This window comes from Cryptomeria japonica, chromosome 4, assembly GCF_030272615.1.
Source record: "Cryptomeria japonica chromosome 4, Sugi_1.0, whole genome shotgun sequence".
Classification (NCBI taxonomy): domain Eukaryota; kingdom Viridiplantae; phylum Streptophyta; class Pinopsida; order Cupressales; family Cupressaceae; genus Cryptomeria; species Cryptomeria japonica.
This window is the reverse complement of record NC_081408.1, coordinates 702,801,955-702,825,249: the sequence shown is the minus strand read 5'-3', so window position 1 is coordinate 702,825,249 and position 23,295 is coordinate 702,801,955. Positions and strand designations below refer to the sequence as shown.

General features: G+C 38.8%; 1 protein-coding gene across 1 annotated transcript in view; it reads right to left on the bottom strand.

Annotated features, from left to right (window-relative positions):
• Window positions 1-22,152, bottom strand: part of LOC131043494 (probable inactive leucine-rich repeat receptor-like protein kinase At3g03770) — a 29,091-nt gene extending 6,939 nt beyond the window's left edge. The window contains exons 1-5 of the mRNA XM_057976708.2: window positions 19,997-22,152; window positions 18,487-18,620; window positions 1,897-2,137; window positions 1,599-1,810; window positions 1,377-1,429 (exon numbers count right to left, since the gene is read on the bottom strand). Coding sequence (XP_057832691.2) covers window positions 1,377-1,429; window positions 1,599-1,810; window positions 1,897-2,137; window positions 18,487-18,620; window positions 19,997-21,362 — 2,006 coding nt within the window. The 5' untranslated portion in view covers window positions 21,363-22,152. The remainder of the gene's footprint in view (window positions 1-1,376; window positions 1,430-1,598; window positions 1,811-1,896; window positions 2,138-18,486; window positions 18,621-19,996) is intronic.
• Between the last annotated feature and the right edge of the window lie 1,143 nt (window positions 22,153-23,295).

Genomic DNA, 23,295 nt, shown 5'->3' with positions numbered 1-23,295 from the left:
CTTCCAGGATTACGACACCTAGCACACTAGTCTGACATCTTGAGGCTAAAATTTTAGTGACAGGTTCCTTTTGTTATCTTCTTTCCAGATTTGTACCTCCATGTTATCTTTTTGATCCGTATTAGTCTGTTTATGCTAAATCTTGTCAACTTCCTAGCATTTTACCTAGTCATTTCTTATTCACATCAAATCATATCAAATTAAAAAGAGGAAATAATCATACATAGTTTTCAGCTCTACAGCAGAAAATTGCAGAGTTGTAGAGAGCAAACTGAGACAGTTGCAGATTTTGAACAAGTGAAAACCCCTAGACTTTGCCAATTTGCACATTTGTCAGACACTTTTTGGCCAAATTTCAGGGAGAGTGATCTACAAAGCATCCTAATCCGGAATCCGAAGTATTAGCTGATAGAGGCACTTCTAGGAGTAGGGCACCTAGCGCACCAGTCTTACATTTTGAGGCTCAGATTTTAGTGATGGGTTCCTTTTGGTATCTTCTTTCTAGATTTGCACCTCTGTGTTAGCTTTTTTATTAGTATCTATCTGTTTATGCTAAATCTTGTCAATTTCCTAGCATTTTACCTAGTCATTTCTCATTCACATCAAATCATATCAAATCAAAAAGAGGAAATAATCATACGGAGTATTCAGCCCTCCTTTGGGATTGAAGTTGGATCTTGGTGGCTATTTCCTCCAATGAATGATATTGATTTGGGATCTTAGTTTATGTCTCTAGGCTAGGATCCCATTTCACTTCATTTCACTATTGATACATGATCTTGATCTTATCATCCCATTGAATCAAAACAACATTTGCACATAAACTTGTACTCTTCTCAAAATACAATTTGATCATCTTTGAAGATTTAAAATCTAGGTTCTTAGCATCCTCCTTCCACAAACTCCAATATATCCACTGCATTCACATAAAGCTTAGTTGCTTTTACTCCCATGCTAGACAGCATTTTCCACCTCTTGTTAATGAGTCCCAATCAGCTACAATTCCTTGCCAAGCTATTGTGAGACTACCACATTCATAGCCTCACTTGAATGTGTCGTTGTACATATCAAAATTCTCTCTCACCATCCAACTCTATTTTTGCTTCTCTTCAACTAAGCACCAAAAACAATGTATGCAGCTACTTCTCTCTTTGAAATTCTCTCTCCCTATCCAACTCCATTTTGACCAACCATGAACATACAAGCAACAGACAAAAGCATTTCATATACAAACATTGTCTACCATGGGCTTCCCTAGTTGATACTATTGTCAAGCGAACACCAACAAGTTCCTTTACATGATCGTGTATGTAATATGCTAGTACCATATAAACTATGAACATAAAATATCTGTTTACTTTAAATTGCAGACATACCTGCTCATAAAGGTGGGCTCCTTTTGTGTGAACTTATGACCTTCTACTTTTGCCTGCAATTAGTCAATACATCTTTAACTGATCGTTCATTATGCACTAAATTAATTTACCATCTCCGGATATAAATCAAAAGAATAGAAGATCAAAACCAAATTTCTTTAGCCACAGAATAGAAATCAAATCATTACGCAAATTGTATATCTTATATGCTAGAAGACCTACCTCAAATTCAAGGACATCGATTGTAAGTCCTGGCAATCCATAATCACTCAATTTTGCAATATGATTCTGGTCTAACAAAACATTTGTGATTTTCAAATTATTAATAAAAACTCCAGGTACTACCCCGATGTGCAAGAAATGGATGGCTCTTGCCACACCACTTATGGCTGTCAGCCTTTGTGGCCAGGTTAAACACTCCTCTTGCATATTGCCTGCAGACCAATGGGATATTCAAAAAACATGCACTGAGGTGATATCACGAATATCATTGATTGATAGTATGATTATATGAACATACCTGAAAGATGACTTTGCAGAGTTCCATTAGATACAAATTCAAAAACGAGAAACACATTTTTCATGTTTGAACCATCAACTTCACTATCTATGCAGTGCCCAAGAAGGCTGACCAAATTCTGGTGTCTAAGTTTTGCGAAGAGCTCCATGTGGAGCTTCAAATTTTGCACACTTGGTTTCCACTCTAGTTTCAAGCACCTTATGGCAACCCAATTTCCATCCTCCATTCTGCCCTTGTATAGCTGAAAAATCAGGAACATAATACTTAGTGTATTGTGGGCTATCCATTTCTATCCAACCATCTACCAAATAAATCAGGTAACATTAAATGATGTAGGTTGCAATCTCAAGAAACCCAAAGCATCTCCGTACATTTCAAATCGATTTAAGAGAATATTGGTCAAGGCAAACCAGAATAGCTCTACTAGTATATGGTAGAAAATCGTAAACTGATATAAAGAGAAGGCATTTCAGTGGGAGACAGTAAAAATAAGCATCTGAATCTAGAAGTTAATTAACAAAAACCTTTCAAGTGCATGCCTTGGCCTTAACTGTTAGCTAGAACCAAGATGGCAGCATCCCAGATCAGTGGGTTGCCAAAAATTAAAGATTTTAATGAAAATAAAGGAATGCCCTTATTTTAGAAGAATATTCATACAATGGAATTAGTCTCCTACTAAGGTGCAATTTTAAAAGCTACTATTTGAAAGGTAAAAAGTTTGGTAATAAAGGGAAAATGATGAGTAACAAAATTTGTGGAAAGACTTGTACGCTGTATTAGAGCTTTTTCTCAATCAACAATTCAAGTCATCCTATGTGATTCATCATTGAATCACCTATATATCCTGACGATGAATCACATACAGTGATTCAAAAACTCAATGGAAAAACCTTTTTATACAGAACGTTTTTACTATTATAGACTGGAAACTAGATATTTCAAACATGGTTTGATGTGTTAGGATCTTAAGCTTTTATATGCATAGACAAGACTGCAAAACATGCTTCTAGCTGATGATCAACTCAAATAGACTGTACATTCAATGCAGTTCCCAGAACTAATTGCATAGAAAGAAACAACCAGGTTATCTTCAGCATCAAGGTAATAACATACCACACCATTGCAATCGATTTTCACAAATGTGCCAATCTCATGCCTTTTGGTTAGAATTACTCCTTCAAATGTGATGTAAGCAACTTTTTATGACAGGGACCACCACTCTTCCGTAAGTTTCTTTTCTATCAATTGTGTTGAATTTATTTGTAACTGCCATGTGTGTCGCTTCTGTAGTGATCTTTTAGGTGTTTCTCTAATTTTAGCTTTCATTTTTTCATTTATTTAGTGTGTGCGTGCTACTGTTAAAGAGGATCTTGTTACTGGTTTTAAAAAAAAAAACTAAGAGAAAAAGGATTGAAGGAGCTCAGCAGTCTACCCTTTTTTTTGAAACTACATTGCGTTTTTGTATTCAGGAGGATGTAATAAGATTATTAAGCAGAGAATTAATGGAGGATTTGCTTCAGTCATTATGCTATGCATTGAGTGCTTCTGTTTAGATTCATGATACTGTGTCCTTTGCTGTTCTGTTCGATTCATTATCTGCTGGATTAAAGTTTTTTCACCTGTAGCAACAAAAAATTGGTAGCAGAGCATCCAAAGATGCTGGGAATAAAAAGTTTGTGGGACAGTTTCGCTGTTATTAAATAAATGAAAAGGGATGATTCGGAGGGGAGTTATAGGGCTGACATTTGCTGATTTCCTATGTTTCACCAAGTTTCCAGTATAGGGATGGCAAGGGATGGGAATATGCGTTCCAGGGACAGCTTTTTTTTAGGCCATTTCAGGACGGCAACAGATAGGAAAGGGAACATTATTAAAAAATAGGAATATTTTAAAATATAGGGAAATTTCAAATATTCATATGATAGCAATGGAAGGCATTGATCAAATACATTAGAGTTGAATTGAGAGTTCCCATAGTAGTTGAAAAAATTAACAAATTTTGATTGCTTTCATTAAAGAAGACTTTCAACCAATGCTTGCCAATGTGCTTTTGACATTAAAGAAGAATATTATCCTCAACCTTCTCACATTCTCCTAGATATATCTTTTGGGTCTTCTCATAAAATAGCAAAGTGAAGGCACTTTCTATTGAATTCAGATAAGTTTTGCGAAGTACTTCATCACTCACTGATATCTTCCTTTCTCTTGAGTCATAGTCTTTCACTTGTGCAAAGGCAAATTAATAACTTCAAATGGAGACAGGAAAAAGGTCTTCTCCACGAGGCTGCAATTTCATAACTTTTTCGCTATTTTACTCTTTTATTGCCTCCCCCATTTTGAATTCTTACACTGACATTTCCTAGACCAGTCTTCGATTTTAGAGTATTCTATCCACTCTTTGTAAATGACATTTCATGTTTGAAACCCTTGAATATATGAAGAGATGTTGTTTTGTATATGAAGTGATCAATTTGTTCAGCAAACCCTTCCATGACTTTCAAAAAACAGATGTGCACAATGCAGCTGTAACAAAGAAAAAAAATACCTCACTGATACGACTGCTGTTGTAACAACTGATATCTTGCCTTAAAATGACTAAAAAGCTGCTGAAATAGTAATGTAAAAAACATTAAAACAATTCTTAATTGATTTTGGATATATTATTTTAACATTTGAATATTTTTATGACAGCTGGGATAGTCAGAGGAAAAATCATTAGAATAATTTTTAACTCATTTTGGGCTTTTCTGTCTAAATTTAAAATTTGAGTGTTTTTATGCATAGTTAACAGGAAACCCATCTCCTACCCCCGGAGATGCATCTTAGACACGTCTCCAGTACCGGAGACGTCTCCGGACATCTCCGGAATCTTCCCAACGCATAGGGTACTTTTGGCTGCCATCTACAAAAGTCTCCCAACCAGAAATTGATGTCTCCGAAAGTCTCCTGACCTCATTCCTTTTAGGCATGAGAAGACTTCTTGTATAAATTCTTGTTTTTGTTTCTTCCTAAGAGGAAGAATGTTGTTCAATGATTTTGGATCATAGTCAACATTCATTGTTGAGCATCTCCCACTAGTGCAAGAGATTCTACTTGAGGGAGGGCTACATGGTCTCGCTTCTTCTCTCTTATGGGGAACACTTCCCCTCAAATGGTGTTTCATCCTTCTCATACTTTAGAGAGCATTTTGTATTTTCTGTATTTTGGAGTGTTTTTGCTCCTTTTCTCTATTTGTGAGAGATTCATTTGTACATGGGTCCTATAATGGCCTTAATAATAGGGACGCATCATTGCATCTTTTCATGTTTTCACATTCTCCCTAAGTTGCAAGGGGTGTCGATCTACATGGAATACATTACCTAATTGTTTTCTCTATTAGGTCCAATTCACACTAGTTTACCTAAGTTTACTTAGGGAATTATCACTTTATGTCTCAAATCATAACAGTAAATATGTCAGTGTCTTATGTTGTCCTATGTCTCATCTTGGCTTATATAATCAAGGGTTTTTCTTTGTAATCATTATCATGTACACATATTGTGCATTTGCATCCTTTGATAGAATATAATAGTTTTCACATTTTAAGTCTCTTTTGTGTATTTATTGAAGCTACTAGATCTTGGGTGGCTATCTCCATAGCCAAATCTTACATGATTTAGAACATTCTATACCAAATATTACATGATTGAAGCAATAACCAAACCAGGGTCCAAGATAAAAGTCAATGTATCTGAGTTCAAGGGTAAACTCAACCCAAATTTATTCCTAGATTAGGCCTAGGAGTTGGAGAAATACTTCAAGACAAAAGACATGGATGAGGATAATCCTAAAAGAATGAAAAATGCTACATCCAAATTGATCCATAGCATATCGAGAGTGGTCCAAAGCAGTCCAAGGATGATCCAGTGCTGTCTGAAGGTGAAAGAACTAAGAAAAACCGAAAATGTAATTTTTTGATATTTTCTACATTCTAGTAAATCGCATTTTCGAAGGTCTTCAGAGCGGAATTTGGGGTCGAAAGTGTCATCGGTCCCTTAAATAGCCAAGTTGAGGTACCTAAATTCATAGTTTTTTAAAAATTTGTAGTTTTGTTTGCTATTTTATTTAGCAAAAATCTTAATTTCAAATTTGTTGGAATCTAGAGACTGTTGGGATTCCAGATAGGTGTATAAAAATCATTTTGGATAAGTCAATGGTGATTTTTGATGCATACAAGTCTTATTTTGAGTTCTACTATTGTCCATTATCATACAATACTCGCAAGTTTCCGCATACCTTGTATTGTCTATTGAATTTCTTACTGAATTAAGATCACGAATTGAAGTCACACATGTTCCTCTATGGTGGGAGAATGTGCACAATTCAAGAAAAACATAAGGAAAGGAAAAAAATCAGACCATGACCTAAGATGCTAAAACATCTAAGAGCTTGATTCTTGCTTTCTAATTGCCACCAAAATTTATTTAAAGAATTTTAGAACTTAAAACAAAGGGATCAATTAGTACAAGCTTATATTGAGCAACTTATGAGACCTGAAATTCGAACAAATATACAAAAGAGTGAAGAGTAAGTTGCACCCTAATATCTCAAAGCCCTTGCATTTCAACTTCAAGATGAGCTCGCCTTAGTGAAAGTACCTACTTTGGACAAGGCTTATGAATATGCCTTGAAGGTGAATAAACAACTAAACCAAAAAAGTAAAATGGTAAGTAAAAGAGGTAATAGAAACCAAAGTAGAGGAAAAAAGGTTTCCTTAGAACCTCCCATGAGTGAAGAGCCAAAAGGGGGCAAGAATATGACACTTGACTTCCAAGTAAGGGAAGGCTTTGAACCATGCTTACCGGGAGACACGTCTCCTACCCCCTTGTTGTGCGTCTTGCACCACATCCTCGTCCTGTTGACAAGGACCCCCGATTTTTGAAGTCTGCCCAATAGAGGAGGAAAACCGAACCCAAGCCTGAGACCAATGGCCACTACAATCACTTGACTTGCCTCAGCTAGTCTGAGTCTTCATACCCCAAGTTTTGACAAAGCAAGTGAAAGGAGTCAGAATGTCAAAGGGAAACAACATCGTTATAATGAAGGCAGAGCTCATAGGGCATCTCTCAAGGCCTCCATTTGACCCGAAATTCAAAAGGGAGGAGATTTAAATAGAAATCGCTCAAATCACACAAACTGCCCGAAATGGGAGAGAGAGCATTTTTATAAAACTCACATTTCAATTGAATGGCCCAAAAATGTGAAGTGAGGCAAGGCGTCTTTTAACCTTGCATTCCAATCATGAAACCCAAAAATCAAAAAGCTTTCAAATTTGGCTAGTAGGCCGAAAAAGAGGGAAATAAATTAAAGCTCGCCAAATCTCCTCACAAGCCAAAAAGGGGTAAATGCGTTTAAAGTTCTCCAAAAGGCTCAATAGGCCGAGAGAGTTAAGACGTTTGGCCCCAAAAATCACGCCATCTTAACCCTCTAGGGCTGAAAACAGGAGAGAAGGACAAAATCGCGATTTCCCTCTCATTTTGCCGAAAATGACTAACTTTCAAGATCGCGCAAAGTCACCTTTTGGCCCAAAAAAGTGACAACTAAGCTCGCAAAAGAGGCTTTTAAGCCGAAAATCTCCAAAAACTCATAAAATGAGCCAATCACCCGAAAATGGCTAATGAAGGCAAAATCGCAAAGTCCTCTTATTTGCCGAAAATCAGAAGAAGATATTAAATCGCCAAACAACCCCAATTCGCCAAAAAATTCAAGAGCCTCCAAATTGCACATTTCGTCCAAAAGCAAGAAATGAAGAAGAGAGTTTTAAAACATAAAGTCCAAAATCACTCAAACTCGCCCAAAAAAAAGACATTTTAAAGGGCAAAGGGTTATTCTCGCATTTTCCCTATATGGGCCGAATTTCATCATTTGAAAGGAGGGCGTTAGAAAACCAAAGAGTTCCCACAATTAGGCGAAAATATACGAATTTTAAAGGAATAGGGTCATTTAGCCGAAATTGTAAAAAGGCCGAAAATGGAGCAAAGAAAGCCAACTCGCAAAAGGCCCCATTGACCCGAAATTTCATTTAACCGAATGCAAAAAGGCCCGAAATTCACACAAAATCGCCCAAAACATATCAAAAGCCCGAATTTTATGATAGGCGTTATAAACCTAGGCCTTCTAGGGAGCCGATGAAATGTGAAATGGGGGGGGGGGAAGAGTTTTAAAGGTGAAAGCTTGCAAATTGCTTCTGAGGACCGAATTTCTCCCTTAGTCGCGAAAAGAAGTGAAAGGATACAGGGGCAAAATTTGTAAGGAGGAGTTTTAACAGAGTCACATTCTCACTCACAAGGCCAAGTTTCTTCAACAAGGGATATAAAGTTAAATTTGATGTGATTGTTAAATTAATTTAATTTTTCAATTGATTGATTAAAGGTGAAATTGATTGCTTGCAAAATCAACGACGTCAAGGAATAGCTAGAGCATCAACCTAAAGCACAAATTGAAGACGAGATCGTGATCAAAGCCGAGAAGCGAGGGTGCAGAGCGTAGGATCAACGATGAAGCATTGGGAAGCGCACCATCACCAAACTACAAGAAAACGAGATTGAAGACAAAGAACACACAGGATGCTACAAAATGTGCATTCCCAAAAGGATACATTGCTGGAAGAAATTCCAGAAAATCAGTTTAAAAAACTGAATTGTTTATTGTAAAAAGAAATGCCTGTGGGCCCCATTGAAGATATTTAAAACAAAGGGACACGGGTCAGTTATGTTCAACTACCGGATAGACCCAAATTGAAGCCAAATAGTGATAGGTAGTTGAAAATGTGGTTGGGGGAATAACCCAGGATTGATTGGGCATGGGTTAAAGCTGCCAGTTTCTGGAAGGCAGATCAGGGCCCCTGGATGGAGCCCATCCTGGCCTCTGATTCAGTATGTAAAATCTATAAAAGGCAGAGACCTTTCTTTTGTAAAGGGTTAGATTTTGGTTAGATTTTTAGGCATTTAGAATAGGTTAGAGTTTTGTAGAAGGTTAAATTTTAGTAGTAGCAAAGAGATGCTACAAAAATTGTTGTAATAGGCAGCTAGAATCAATATAATGGACATTGATTTGGTGTTTATCATCTTGGTTTTAGTCTGTTTGCATGGTTTCTTTCAGCAAATTAGATAGATCTTTCTTTTTTGGGTGTGCAGGTATTTGATGGATTCAAGCTCATACTATTGAGGATATACTGATTGTATGTCCTTGTGTATGGTTAGTGTTATCACAAAAGCTTGCACCCTTGCTGAGCTATCAACTCGACAACCTTGTGAAACATGAAAACAACCCCGAAGTGTGAGACCTTGCACAAGGGGGTTGAATCTCCGCAGAAGGCCGGCTTCCTTCTCTATCTAGGTGCAGGTGTTGAACCAGCTCAACACTTCAAAACTAACTCCTAAACCTATCCTAACAATCTGCAGAGGAAAAGGGAAGAGAGAAATTGCTTGAAACAAAGGGAGGTGATGCACCAAGAAGAGATTGTTCCTCTCCCTACCGAAATGAAACAAGGAATTAACTAAAACACCTTGGAAATGCACAAACTTCAATTGCATAAGTGGCCCAAAAGCATGTATGGAGGTTAGAATTTGCTAAGTGTCAAGAGGGGAGAAGGATTCCCACAAGTCACACTCAGAAAACAAGTTAACACAGCACATATGGAGAGAAAAGCCACAAGACATGCACCTATGATGAAGGTAAGAAAGCATACACAACATACATAAGTTGAAAGAAGGCAAGATTGGTGATCTTCAATTAATTCAAGGCCAAAAGCCAATCTTACAGTTGCAGAAATGCAAAAGATTACAAGTTTTCAAGAGAAGAGAAGAGCATAAGAAAGCTCAAGGCAGCAGGGAGAGAACCCTTTACAATGAGGCTTAAAAGCCATTATATAGAAAATGGTCACAAGGGTGATCATGACCCCTGCATGTCAATCTGGAAGTGCATGCACTTGGCTTGTACATACAAGCAACCTAGCCATACCCACAAAGGGCAATCCTGAGAAGGTGGATTGACCAACCTTCCAAAGTCAGGCATGACATAAGTCACCAAGCATGGCCCCGTACCTCCCTTGATGGAAATCCTGCCAAAAACATTAAATGCACCCCTGTGGCTCCACAAAAGGTGTACAAGTCACAAAAGTCATTGGAGCATTTAAAGCTTTGAGTGTTGATCACGCCATCCGGAAGTGTTGCCAGCTGGAAGTAAGCTTGGAAGACTTCGGAGACCTGGGTCACTATAGTTGGGGAACTTCGAGGACCTAGGTCACTGTAGTTGGGGAAGTTCAGGGTTCTGAAGTTTTGGGGTTGAAGAACAAGGAACTTGGGAACCTGGGGGTTCTGGAGTTTCGAGGTAGAAGACTTAGGAACTTGGGAACCTAGGGGTTCCGGAATTCCGAGGTAGAAGACTTAGGAACTTCGGAGACCTGGGTCACCGAAGTTGGGGTAACTTCGGAGACTTGGGTCAGCGAAGTTGGGAAGACTTAGGAACTTCGAAGACCTGGGTCACCGAAGTTGGGAAGACTTAGGAACTTGGGAACCTAGGGGTTCCGAGGGAAAAGGAGAGGCGGCAAAGGGAAGGAACTTCGGAACCTCGGGATTCCGGAGTTCCGAAGGAGGAGAACAGAAGAAAAGCTAAGGGAAGGAAGGGAACTTCGGAACCTTGGAGTTCCGGAGCAGGAAAGAAAGCGGCTAAGGCAAAGAACCTCAGAACCTCGGGGTTCCGGAGTTCCGAAGAAGAGAAAGAGAGGGCCAAGGAACTTCCGACAAGTTAACACTTCAAACCATGATTTCACTGCTTTTATCCTTGATCAACTGGGGCATCGTTGGTCCATGGAACATATCTCTGATCGGTTCTCATTGATGGACCAAGGGTGTCATAAAATGACAACATTTTTGGCGACCTCTGCAGGATGCTTGCTTGCTAAGCATATAGATCAGTAGCCTGTGTAATCCATTGGGCACAAAGTCACAACTGCAAGAAAGAAGAAAAAATTCTCTCCTCTATAACCTGCAAAGGATCAAGATCAGCCATTCTGAAGGGGAACAGCCTGTGCTCATGCACTTCTTGGAAAACAAGAAACCTAACTAATATTTACATTGTTACAATGAGAGGCAACTGATGCTTTTGCCTCTGTCAAAGAGGAACCTTTTGAAGGAGCTGATCCCCCTCATACCAGTGTTACATTCACCATCTAGCTGCAATGGTTGAAATCTCTTGTATGCATGCATTAGATCACACATACTACTCATGTGGTGAAAGAACACTTCGCCATTCACCTTGCCACCATTGGGAAGCCAAAGAAAATAGCCACCTAAGACATCCAGGGATGCATGAAGCATACACATAGTAGCAAGGGGGGAGATTTTTAGGAGTCGACTAGCATCAAAAGAACTACTCCTTGCAAAAGAGAAGGCATCTCTTTTATACAAGGGGGCATCATTTTTTCCACAATAGCCGACCTCCCCTTGGCGTGAGTTGAAACCAAAAGAAAAGGCCTCGAACTCATATGGTGACGAAAAGTATACCATATCTCTGTCTTGGCCAGCATAAGGGGGCTCTTCAGACACATCAAATTGGAAACTTTGAAGCTCGGGTATACTGTCAAGTTGAGCAACCAAAAGACTGTCGACATGACCAACATGTTGTTGCTCAACGTCATCAAACTTGGCATGTTGGTCCCAAGTGAAAACATTCAAGCTCAGGCACATCATCCCTAATGCTAAAAGAAACATCTTCACTTTGAATGAAGACCTCATATTCAACATGAACATTTTCAGGGATAGGGGAGAACCAACATACATCATAATCACATGTGCTGACATCCAACTCATCAGCACAAATCTCAGGTTTAGGAGACACCTAAAAAGAAGAACTAAAATCTTTAGATTGTCTCTTTGTTTTTGTTTCATCCTCTAGGCAACAGAATGCAACGACCTCAAGTTCATGGCACGATCCATCCGCCATGCAATCTGTAGTACAAACATTACCCCTTGTGCCCTCCTCAAGACTAGCATGTTGCTCCAGAGCTGCCACTAGGGGAGGTGTAGACATATCCTTCTCCTCATGATCAATAAAGAAAGGAAGATTGTCAAATGAGAGGACAGTGTCCTCTTCTTTTCCTTCACACTCTTGTTCAATGACCTACTGTTGCAACTGCTTATTCTCAATATCCTCCTGCAACCTCGTTGATTCCTCTTCCTTTAGAGCATATGAAGGCTCACCAATGGCTGATTGAACCCCTTCGTCATGATGAGGATGAGAACCATCCGTCATCCATACAACAGGTCCGCCCTCAAGTTCATGGCATGATCCATCCGCCATGCAATCTGTAGTACAAACATTACCCCTTGTGCCCTCCTCAAGACTAGCATGTTGCTCTAGAGCTGCCACCAGGGGAGGTGTAGACATATCCTTCTCCTCATGATCAATAAAGAAAGGAAGATTGTCAAATGAGAGGACAGTGTCCTCTTCTTTTCCTTCACACTCTTGTTCAATGACCTACTGTTGCAACTGCTTATTCTCAATATCCTCCTACAACCTCGTTGATTCCTCTTCCTTTAGAGCATATGAAGGCTCACCAATGGCTGATTGAACCCCTTCGTCATGATGAGGATGAGAACCATCCGTCGTCCATACAACAGGTCCGCCCTTAAAAAGGGAGATAGCATCAAGAAAGGGCCTAGGTGGTGGGGTGTTTTGCAAAAGGCACTGAGGAGAAGGCTCTTGTATAACAACAACTGGAGCTCCCTTGAAACTTGGAATTTTAAAACTAGGGGAGTTAGTTGAAGGCTTGGGAGGTCTCCCCTATCTAAAGCTTGAGATTCAAACTTAGGAACCCTAGGAGCAGAAACCTCCTCCTGTATGAGCCGCATCTCTATGGCTGCTAGGTGCTCAATTTCTTTCTTCCTAGAAGAGGCAAGCTGCCTTGTGAGGAACTCCTCATGTTGTCTTTGGGCTCCCATTTGTTGTTGCTGAAGCAGAGCCTGATAAGCAAGTTGATCCTACTGTAAATCTCACTCCTGTTGTCTCTTCAACTCCTCCAGCTGCTTGGTGAAATCAAGCAACACAATTTTGATTTTTGCAATTTGCCTTTTTTCGTCATCTTGGGGCTGGTTGGGCTGCCAAGAAGGTTGAGCAAGAATGGGCAGGTGGCAAGCATTAGGAAAGTACCCACCTACTGCTGAAGTGAAGTTATTTAGCATGAAACTAGGAGCAGTCCTAGTTCGGCCCTATTGGTAGGGAGGGGGAAAATGGCTGGCATTCTCATGAAATGGGGTGAATAGAAGTCACACCCACAATATGAACTCATTTTAAAGCATTTGAAAGAGATGGAGCTTTTTTAACAAAATGCTTAAAAGAGCAGACAAACCCTCTCAACCAGAGACTGATAACATACCACAGATCCACCAAATGATTGCAGAGTCGCCAGGTGCATGAAAGATGTTGCCTCCAAAGGCTTGATGAACTGAAGAACACACTGAACCTTTAGCTGGCTTAGGCTTAAGACTGCATGACTTCAGAACCTCGGGGTTCCGGAGTTCCAAAGTTGGTGACTTGGGAACCTGGGGGTTCTGGGGTCCCAGAGTTAGGAACTTCGTCTGAACAAGAACTGGACTTGTTGAGCAGAGTTGCCAAGTTCTTAAGAGATGAGTGCCTCTAAAGGCTGAAACACTAAGAATTAGCACTAAATCCTTAGCATGTATGTTGAAATTAAGTCCCACCGGGCGTGCCAAAAACTGTTATCACAAAAGCTTGCACCCTTGCTAAGCTATCAACTCAGCAACCTTGTGAAACATGGAAACAGCCCCAAAGTGTGGGACCTTGCACAAGGGGGTTGAATCTTCGGAGAAGGCCGGCTTCCTTCTCTATCTAGGTGCAGGTGTTGAACCAACTCAACACTTCAAAACTAACTCCTAAACCTATCCTAACAATCTGCAAAGGAAAAGGGAAGAGAGAAATTGCTTGAAACAAAGGGAGGTGATGCACCAAGAAGAGATTGTTCCTCTCCCTACCGAAATGACACAAGGAATTAACTAAAACACCCTGATTGCATAAGTGGCCCAAAAGCATGTATGGAGGTTAGAATTTGCTAAGTGTCAAGAGGGGAGACGGATTCCCACAAGTCACACTCAAAAAACAAGTTAACAAAGCACATATGGAGAGAAAAGCCACAAGACATGCACCTATGATGAAGGTAAGAAAGCATACACAACATACATAAGTTGAAAGAAGGCAAGAATGGTGATCTTCAATTAATTCAAGGCCAAAAGCCAATCTTACAGTTGCAGAAATACAAAAGATTACACGTCTTCAAGAGAAGAGAAGAGCATAAGAAAGCTCAAGGCAGCAAGGAGAGAACCCTTTACAATGAGGCTTAAAAGCCATTATATAGAAAATGGTCACAAGGGTGATCATGACCCCTGCATGTCAGTCTGGAAGTGCAGGGAAGTGCATGCACTTGGCTTGTACATACAAGCAACCTAGCCATACCCACAAAGGGCAATCCTAAGAAGGTGGATTGACTAACCTTCCACAGTCAGGCATGACACAAGTCACCAAGCATGGCCCCGTACCTCCCTTGATGGAAATCCTGCCAAAAACATTAAATGCACCCCTGTGACTCCACAAAAAAAAGTGCACAAGTCACCAAAACTGTCGGAGCATTTAAAGCCTTGAGTGTCGATCATGCCATCCAGAAGTGTTGCAAGCCAGAAGCAAATTAGAAGACTTCGGATACCTGGATCACCGTAGTTGGGGAACTTCGGAGACCTAGGTCACCGTAGTTGGGGAACTTCGGAGACCTAGGTCACCGTAGTTGGGGAACTTTGGGGTTCCGGAGTTTTGGGGTTGAAGAACAAGGAACTTGGGAACCTGGGGGTTCCAGAGATCCGAGCTAGAAGGACAAGGAACTTGGGAACCTGGGGGTTCCGAAGATCCAAGCTAGAAGGACAAGGAACTTGGGAACCTGGGGGTTTTGGGCTTGAAGAACAAGGAACTTGGGAACCTGGGGGTTCCGGAGTTCCGGGCTAGAAGGACAAGGAACTTGGGAACCTGGGGGTTCCGAGCTTGAAGAACAAGGAACTTGGGAACCTGGGGGTTCCGGGCTTGAAGAACAAGGAACTTGGGAACCTGGGGGTTCCGGAGTTCCAAGCTAGAAGGACAAGGAACTTGGGAACCTGGGGATTTCGGAGTTCCGGGCTAGAAAAACAAGGAACCTAGGAACCTGGGGGTTCTGAAGTTCTGAGGTTGAAGAACAAGGAACTTGGGAACCTGGGGGTTCCGGAGTTCCGGGCTAGAAGGACAAGGAACTTGGGAACCTGGGGGTTCCGGAGTTCCGGGCTAGAAGAACAAGGAACTTGGGAACTTGGGGGTTTCAGGGTAACTTCGAAGACCTGGGTCACCAAAGTTGGGAAGACTTAGGAACTTCCTTCTGACAAGACAACACTTCACACTTCATAATTCCATTGCTTTTCTCCTTGATCAACTGGGGCAGCGCTAGTCCATGGAACATATCTCTGATCGGTTCTCATTGATGGACCAAGGGTGTAATAAAATGACAACAAGTTCTAAAATATTTTTCTGGTTTTTTTTGTATTTACCAAAAACATTCAAAAAAAAAGAAAGAAAAATTTGTAAAAGTGTTTTTTATTAAAACATTTCCAAAAATAAATTCAAAACAAATTCAAAAAATAAAAAAGTGGGCACTTTTTAGTGTTGCATGCATCATCCCCTACTAAGTCACATCCGCCAGTGGGAAGGTCACATCTGAGGTACCTTTATTGTCTAGTGCTACATTGACCATCCCAACCAGCCACTCCTTGCCAACAACACCTTCACATCCATGCCGGCCTCAACAAACCTCTCGACAGAATACATTCAACTCCAACAATCAAGGTTGTCAAAGAAAGGCAAAAATTATGAAGAAACGTGAATTTTGTATCATCCCCATTTATGGGTTGATGTAAATGTTGTAGTTTTTTATCTATTTAAAAGGGAGTGGAGCCCATGTCCATAGTTTACCAAGCAGAAACAAAAATAAAAAGAAAATAGCTTGGGAAATGGGTACGAAGCTAGAAAAGGTTTGAGTTGGGACAAGGTTGGAGGCAAGAAGAGTGGGTGCAAAGGGAATTAGCATCATCCACATAGAAAATAAGCCCTACCATCTTGTAGAGGTAGGAGTAAAACTTGTTGGAATCAACCAAAATCCGATTTTTAATTTGATGAGAACAACATTGACCAATGAGCCAACCAAGGAGTTCTGATGGCATTTCCAATATTGGAGGGTAATTTCTAATTGCCATGGTTGTTAGTGAGGATCTGGATCTAGTGAGCAATAGATGCCATATTCTTAAGGAAAGTTTGGGTTTGGTCTTCGTACTATCATATCTTTTGGGTATCCTTTCACTATTAGTGGCCCGAATTGGAGCTCCTTGGCAAGTTGAAATCACATTTTCAAAACAATGTGTTGCTTTTAATGCCATTGGTCTGTGCATAATGGAGAATAGGCTCATCTCACGGGTCTTGAAGTTTTCCTCTTGTATTGTATAGACCCAAGTTTTGAGTTTGGATGCACCACTAAATTTACATTAAGAATTGACCCAGTCTGCATGGTTCCCATTTGCTAGTGGGCCTAAGTGAAAAGGGATTGACCATTGAAGTGCCATGTGGTAATTGACTATGCTGGAAGATTCAAAGCTACCTTTGTGCTTGGAGAGGAATGTAAGATCAATCACTCAAAGTTGAACTTGAATGGATTTGCCTATTTGCTCAATGCTGAACAATTTTTCCTTCAAGATTCTATCATTTCATTCTTGGCAAATGTGTTGCATGATAAAACTAGAAGCGATTTATCAAGTGTGTTGTGGAAATTGCATCACAAATTTGAGAAACCTTCATAGAAATTTGGTGGATGTAATGGACTCCACACAAAAATGGCAAACCCAAAAGCACAAACCAAATAGCCCATATTGGAAGTGCTAGTAGGTATTTGAAGTGTATGTGTTGTGTGGTCTCACCAACCTAAAAGGAGAATACACATCTGGAAGGACCAATTCATTTATTTTTTTTATAGGTTATCCATCATGAGAAGGTTGCTTGGGAGAAGGGTCCAAAGGAAACCCTTGATTTTCAGCTAGGGATCCAAGTTCCACAAGGCTATCCAATTGCCACAGGGAGAAGGCACTTGAAGTATATGTGTTGTGTGGTTTCAGTGGCCTAGAGGCAGAATACACATCTGGAAGAAACAGTTCATTCTTTTTTCTATAGGTTATCCATCATGAGAGGGTTGCTGGATAAAAAGGACCCAAAGGAAACCCTTGATTTTAAGCTGGGGCCACAAATTCCACAAGATTATCCAATTGCCATGGCTAGAACACCATTACCTAATAGAGGACTTATAACCAGTGCTGACAATGCAGACATCTGATGGGGGGAATCTCCATATGAGACGGTCAGAAGCCTACATTTTTTCGAAAAATTCTTTTGGGGCCATTTCTGAGGAACCCCAAAGTATCGGAGTCCATCTCCCAAATAGTACTGTTACTATTGTTGGGAAGGCCATTCCCAATATTCCAAATGAGATTATCCAATAAGAGATGCATCCTGTAGATAACACTTTACATGATGCAATTTAAAATCTAGTTAAGAAATTTTGATACTCCCTAATGTTGCTGCTAATTTCAAGTTTCATCAAGCATAGTCACCGTGCTTTTCCTGAATGACTTAAAAATTTAAAAATTCATGAATATAACTCTACTTGCTATGAAAACAAAATGATAGCTACCTTTCTGACTTATTAGTGAGGATTTTAAAAAATATTTTGTAGTTTGAATTGCATGATAATGCTTTATAGACATCAAAAAAAATTTAAAAACATATAACATTTATACAATTATACAGATAAGTTATATTCTATTTTAGTGATGTGTGCCAGTTTAGTACACTATTTTATCTTTGTCTTGGTGTCTATTGAGTGGATTTGACATTAAAGAGTAAATTCCGTTTTCTACATAGTTTATTAATTTCTATTTATCAGACATTTTTCAAGGCATTTTCTAAGCAGTTGCAATTTATAAGCACATTATGCAGAGTGCCATGTAAAACATATTTAAGTACCCTATGTACATATAAAGAAAGATAAGTTCAGCAAAAGAATCCTCCAGTGAACAAAACCAATAAGCAGGAAATAACATATTTTGCTCAGTCATCACATTCTAAAAATAAAGGTAGAAGTTTAAAAACCAAAATATTTCTTTCGCTTCATTGTTGGACTGTTTAAACTCAATCCTGTGTCTGTGTGAAACATTGTGTGAAAAATAAACTGTTGGTTTGAAATAGAACTTTCTGCAACTTCCGAAGAAATTTCAAAACATTCTGAGTGATGTCTGAAAATAGACACAAAGAATCAAGATGACAAGGTTAGAATTACATAAAACTGTATCTGCATTTTAACTGGCAAGCACACAATTTTGCAAAGGCAAATTCCCAAACAGAAATATAAACAATACAATTATAAATCACATAATTGCATACATCCATATATTGTCATTCTTTAACATGCTAGACCATTACCTTTCCATAGAAGCCTTCACCAATCAGTGATGCCTCATCAAAGTTGTTTGTCGCTTCTTCTAACTCCTCTAAAGCAAAAGATCGGTACTGGGGAAGACCATGTGGACCCAGCTTTATCCCCTGAGATATATACCCTTACACACAAATTGATAATCAGTGAAATACTATATATCAAAGCCTTGCATTTATTGAAACAATATTTAGATCAGCAAACAGAAATAAAAATGATTTTTCCTCGAAAACAAAAACAGAAGCTCAAAAAGACATTTCGCCACCAAAAAGATTTCTTGCTAGAACAGCATTCTTACCAAGGAATCGCCACACAAATAGAGTAGTAACAAAACAATAGTCCTAGAACCAAATTTAATTGATCTGCTGAGAGAAATTTACACAACTGCTAAAGCAAGCTAACTTGGGAACAGACTACAACAAATGCTTTGCTACATTAAATGGGAATGGTGTTATCCAACTGTAAGAACTTATAAAGCTCTGCAAATTTCCCTACACGTTTTTGCATAATGTGTCCCAGAGCTAAACAAAACTCGCTTCTCACAGAAAAATGAACAACTACAAGAATCCTTGGAAAGAAATATTCATAAGATATTTGACATAGGTAAAGACAGAAACAGGGGAAAATAACCATTGATCACAACTGACTAGAAAGGAAGAAATGGAAGCAAAAATCAATATTTGACCTTCACACTCTTTATAGAATCAACGATGAAGAAGATGAAATACTTTTTTGAAGTAATATATATCAGAGTGGGTAGATTCAAACAGTATTATTTACACAAAAGAGGTCTTATATCCATCTGGCATATATATATTCTTCTGTTTGTAGGTTGATTTGGAAAATTTCCCCCTTAAAGGTATTTAGAAAATTTTCCACTTAAAGGTCTTATATCAATCTGGCATATATATATTCTTCTGTTTTAGGTTGATTTGGAAAAAATTTCTCCCTGAAGGTATTTAGAAATTAGAACTACTTTTCGGAAAACCTGAGGGCATTTTTTGGTAGGTGAGCTCCTTTTATTCACCCGGGAGGATCAAACCCTTAGTGTGGTGCCACTCCGATTATTCCCAGCCGGCAAGCAGCCCTGAGAATCAAACCTGGGCTAGCTGTTGTAAACCCACACAAATATAGTGCTAGACCACGGACATTACCTTCAAAAGTTTTACCCACAGAACAAATAATGGATCAAGAAAGAAAAAGTTTCTGAAATTGTTGGATCACTAACACAATAAATGCCATAGTGATAGATTCAAAATAGTAATTTGCACATACAACGGGGCAGCATAACCTTGATTTCGATAAAAAAAACTCAAACCATAAGACGAACATTCAATGTTTTTATCAATTAAGGCGTTTAGGAATTGCAACATTTGGCCAGTGACAAATTCAAATATAGATTTAAAAAAAAGGAAAGCTGCGGAAAGTTTCTTGCAAACAATGTATTTGTATCCGTCATTATCGTTGCAATCAAAATACACAAAATCAAGTCTAACTTACTTGCATTGACTAACAGTTCTGAGGATATCCCTGTTGAAGCAGTCTCCGGAACAAGCTTTCCTGGAAGCTTCCTAAATCTTTTCTTGTACCTTACCCATCTAATCAACACACAAACTAGCAAAACCAGCAGCAACAAAGCTGCAACACCGCCAGCAGCTATCACCACAAAAACAATCACGTTTCTTTGTTTCTGGCTTTTGTGAACTTCCTTGGACAAATGAGCGGCTTGACAATGAGAATAACTGTGTTGAGGCTGCATATTGGTAACTAAACAATTTCCTTCAATGTTGACAGTTTTTTCGTCAGAAATAGTCAATAGACATGAAGGTAACCGTCCTGTCAAAAGATTTGCAGAAAGGTCCACAAACCGGAGAGTATGACTGCAAGACAAGTTGTGAGGAATAGTCCCCCTTAATGAATTGCCTGCTAAATTTATGACGGCAATGGCTGGCAGAGAAAATAGGAAGGAAGGAGGTGAGCCAGTTAGAGCATTGAAAGATAGATCAAAGTATTCCAGTTGATTTAGTGTCCTTACATACAAAGGTATGTGACACCTGAACCTATTTTTCCTCAGGGAGAGCGAAATCAATCCTTTTCCAAGCGTTGGGAAGTCCGGTCCAAGTGCATTGTCTCCCACATCTAAAACTTGCAGACCTGTCATGGTGCTGAAATCAGGCAAGTTCCCATACAGATGATTACCTGGTAGAGATAAAACTCTGAGTTCCTGTATGCTGCTGATAGAATCTGGCACATATCCACTTAGGTTGTTATTTTTCAAGCTCAACAACTCTAAGCTTGGAAGGGCGCTGAACCAATCTGGGACACTCCCATTCAACATGTTATTGTCCAGTACGAGTGTCTTCATATTTCTAAGCTGACCGAGCTGGTATGGAATGGTTCCATGTAAGAAATTTGAGGTTAAATTTAGCATTTCTAGAGAGGACAAGCGATCCAGCTTGCTTGATAGAGGACCCCATATGCCCAATGATACCAGGGACACGGATTTTAAACTATAGAGCTTAGTGAATGTAGTGAAAAATGAATCTGCTGAAAAGGCCTGAGATAAAGTCTGCTTGGAAACTGCAAATGTACCACTGTTTTTATAGGAAGCTAGAGAGGGCTTGTCACCAACGATAGACAGTTGAGTTATGGTGTCACCACTGCACACAATGGTTAAGGATGCAGAGGGCTGAAGGCTGCAAAAGTCGGTGGCATTAGTAAGGCTGTCCAAAGCCTTAGGAAACTCAAGAAGCTTCTGAATTCTTAGTAGAATTATGGCTTGTGAGGATTGCAATTGCTGTGAGTGTGGAAGTAAAAACAGAACAAGAACTGTTACCAGCGTTTTCCTATAATCTTGTAATGCCATGCTTCAAATACATGCTATAACTCAATCATGGCACCTAAAAATGCTTCAATATGGACATCACGTTCCAGCCCTTTTCAGCCTACAGGCTTCACAAACACCACAAGTAGAAAAATCTACAATTTTTAAAGAAAAATAAGACAGATGCTATCATTAGAAGCGATTGTCAGTACTTGCTGCCATGTTTTAACTTGTGGGTTGTCCTTACTGGACAGAGGATTAAATAATACCGGACTTGAGAAGAAACTACTCTTCTATTATATATATCAATCAAGATACAAATCCTAATTTCTTCTTCACAGAAGATGGGTTAGCTGGTTATCACCCCTTCTTACTGAGTACAATATTTCATTGCATAGAAAGATATATTTGGACCTAATTTGTAACTAATCCTCCTCCTAATTGGAATTAGTAACAATAAAATACAGTTTTGTGCTGCATAGAAAGACAAGTTTGCACAGATAGTCATGTGACCTTCCACTATAGCGAGAACCACAAGCTCTGCAGCTAGTCATAGCAAGGATAATCGAATCATGATTACAAATTTAGATGCTTGATATTTATGAGGCTCTTAAAGAATGGCAAGGACGGTTTTTCTCTCTTAAATTGCTGATTCGCATGTTGATATAATTAGGCTCTTAAAGAAGAGAAAGAATGGCTTCTGATAGCTTTAACTACCACTGTGTCACTGTCTGCAAAAGAAGCAGCAATATTTACCCATATGTTCGAGCTTAATGCTGCTGCAGTGTCGTCCGTACTGCCCCACTGTAACTTTACAGCAGGTATTTGTGTTTTACAAGGGCACTGGGCTATCACATTGATTGGTTTTTTGTTCTCATCAGTTACCAAGATTAATTGGTTTGTTTTTCTACTTGCAATAATTGATCAATTTTTTACAATTAAAAAAACAATAATTCTGTCACAAGTTCAAAAGAAAGTTGATTTCACATAGCTTAAGTTTTCAAATGGTACATCGGATTTCGATCTTTTATTTGGTGTTCTTTGTATGCAACATTATTCCAAAGTGTCATTCGAAACATGTTCCATATTGTCCCATTACTCGTTCGTTTTGACAATCAAAAAATTTGCACAAATGCTCCAATAATCGTGCAATATTGGTATCAATAAAGTTGCACAATTGATCTAGTTACTAACTTGTTTTTCCAAAAAATGGGTGGCTATTACCCCACTAGATGATTTTTTAGTGGGCTTTTAATTAACGAAAATCAATGACATAAAAGACTCCAAAAGACATTCATTACATATATTGGACAAATATAGTTATCTAATTGAAATTGTAACACTTGCTCTTTCATTTGTTGAAGTTGATCCATGACCTTCGTATTCTTCTTGCCTAAGACCTAGAGTTGAAAGAACAAAAAAGCCTTAAAATGTCAGGTTTTAGTCACTTATCTAAGCAACATAGAATTAAAGACATTAAGTTTCCACAGTTCATGTTTTGGATTAAGGCAAAAATAGGTTTTGAAGGGGCCCCAAAACCCTTTACAATCTACAGTTCATGTTAATATTTGTGTTTATCTTGATAAATAGGAGATATTTTTTATTGTGTGACTTTTCATCACGATGTTTAGAGAATGTCAAGATATGAAAGATGGTAAATTATAATGGATTGTGGAAATCTAATAATTTTAAACCAATTCCAACTAAATAGTGAAGGGATTGTATAGGGTTAGTTAAATCTAGAAGCCTTCAATACTTATTAACATAGAATTTATAAGATTTAAATATTTAGATATAATATGAAATTTTAGGATCAAAAGCAAGTTACTTGTATTCAATTTTTTTAGTTATTTATATCAATTTATTTTTAAATGAAAAATAAGTTTTAAGACATCTAAAAAATATTTTTGAGTTTCATTAAAACAAAAGATTTCATGAAATTGTTTAATTAATTTTTATTTAAAATTTAATAAAA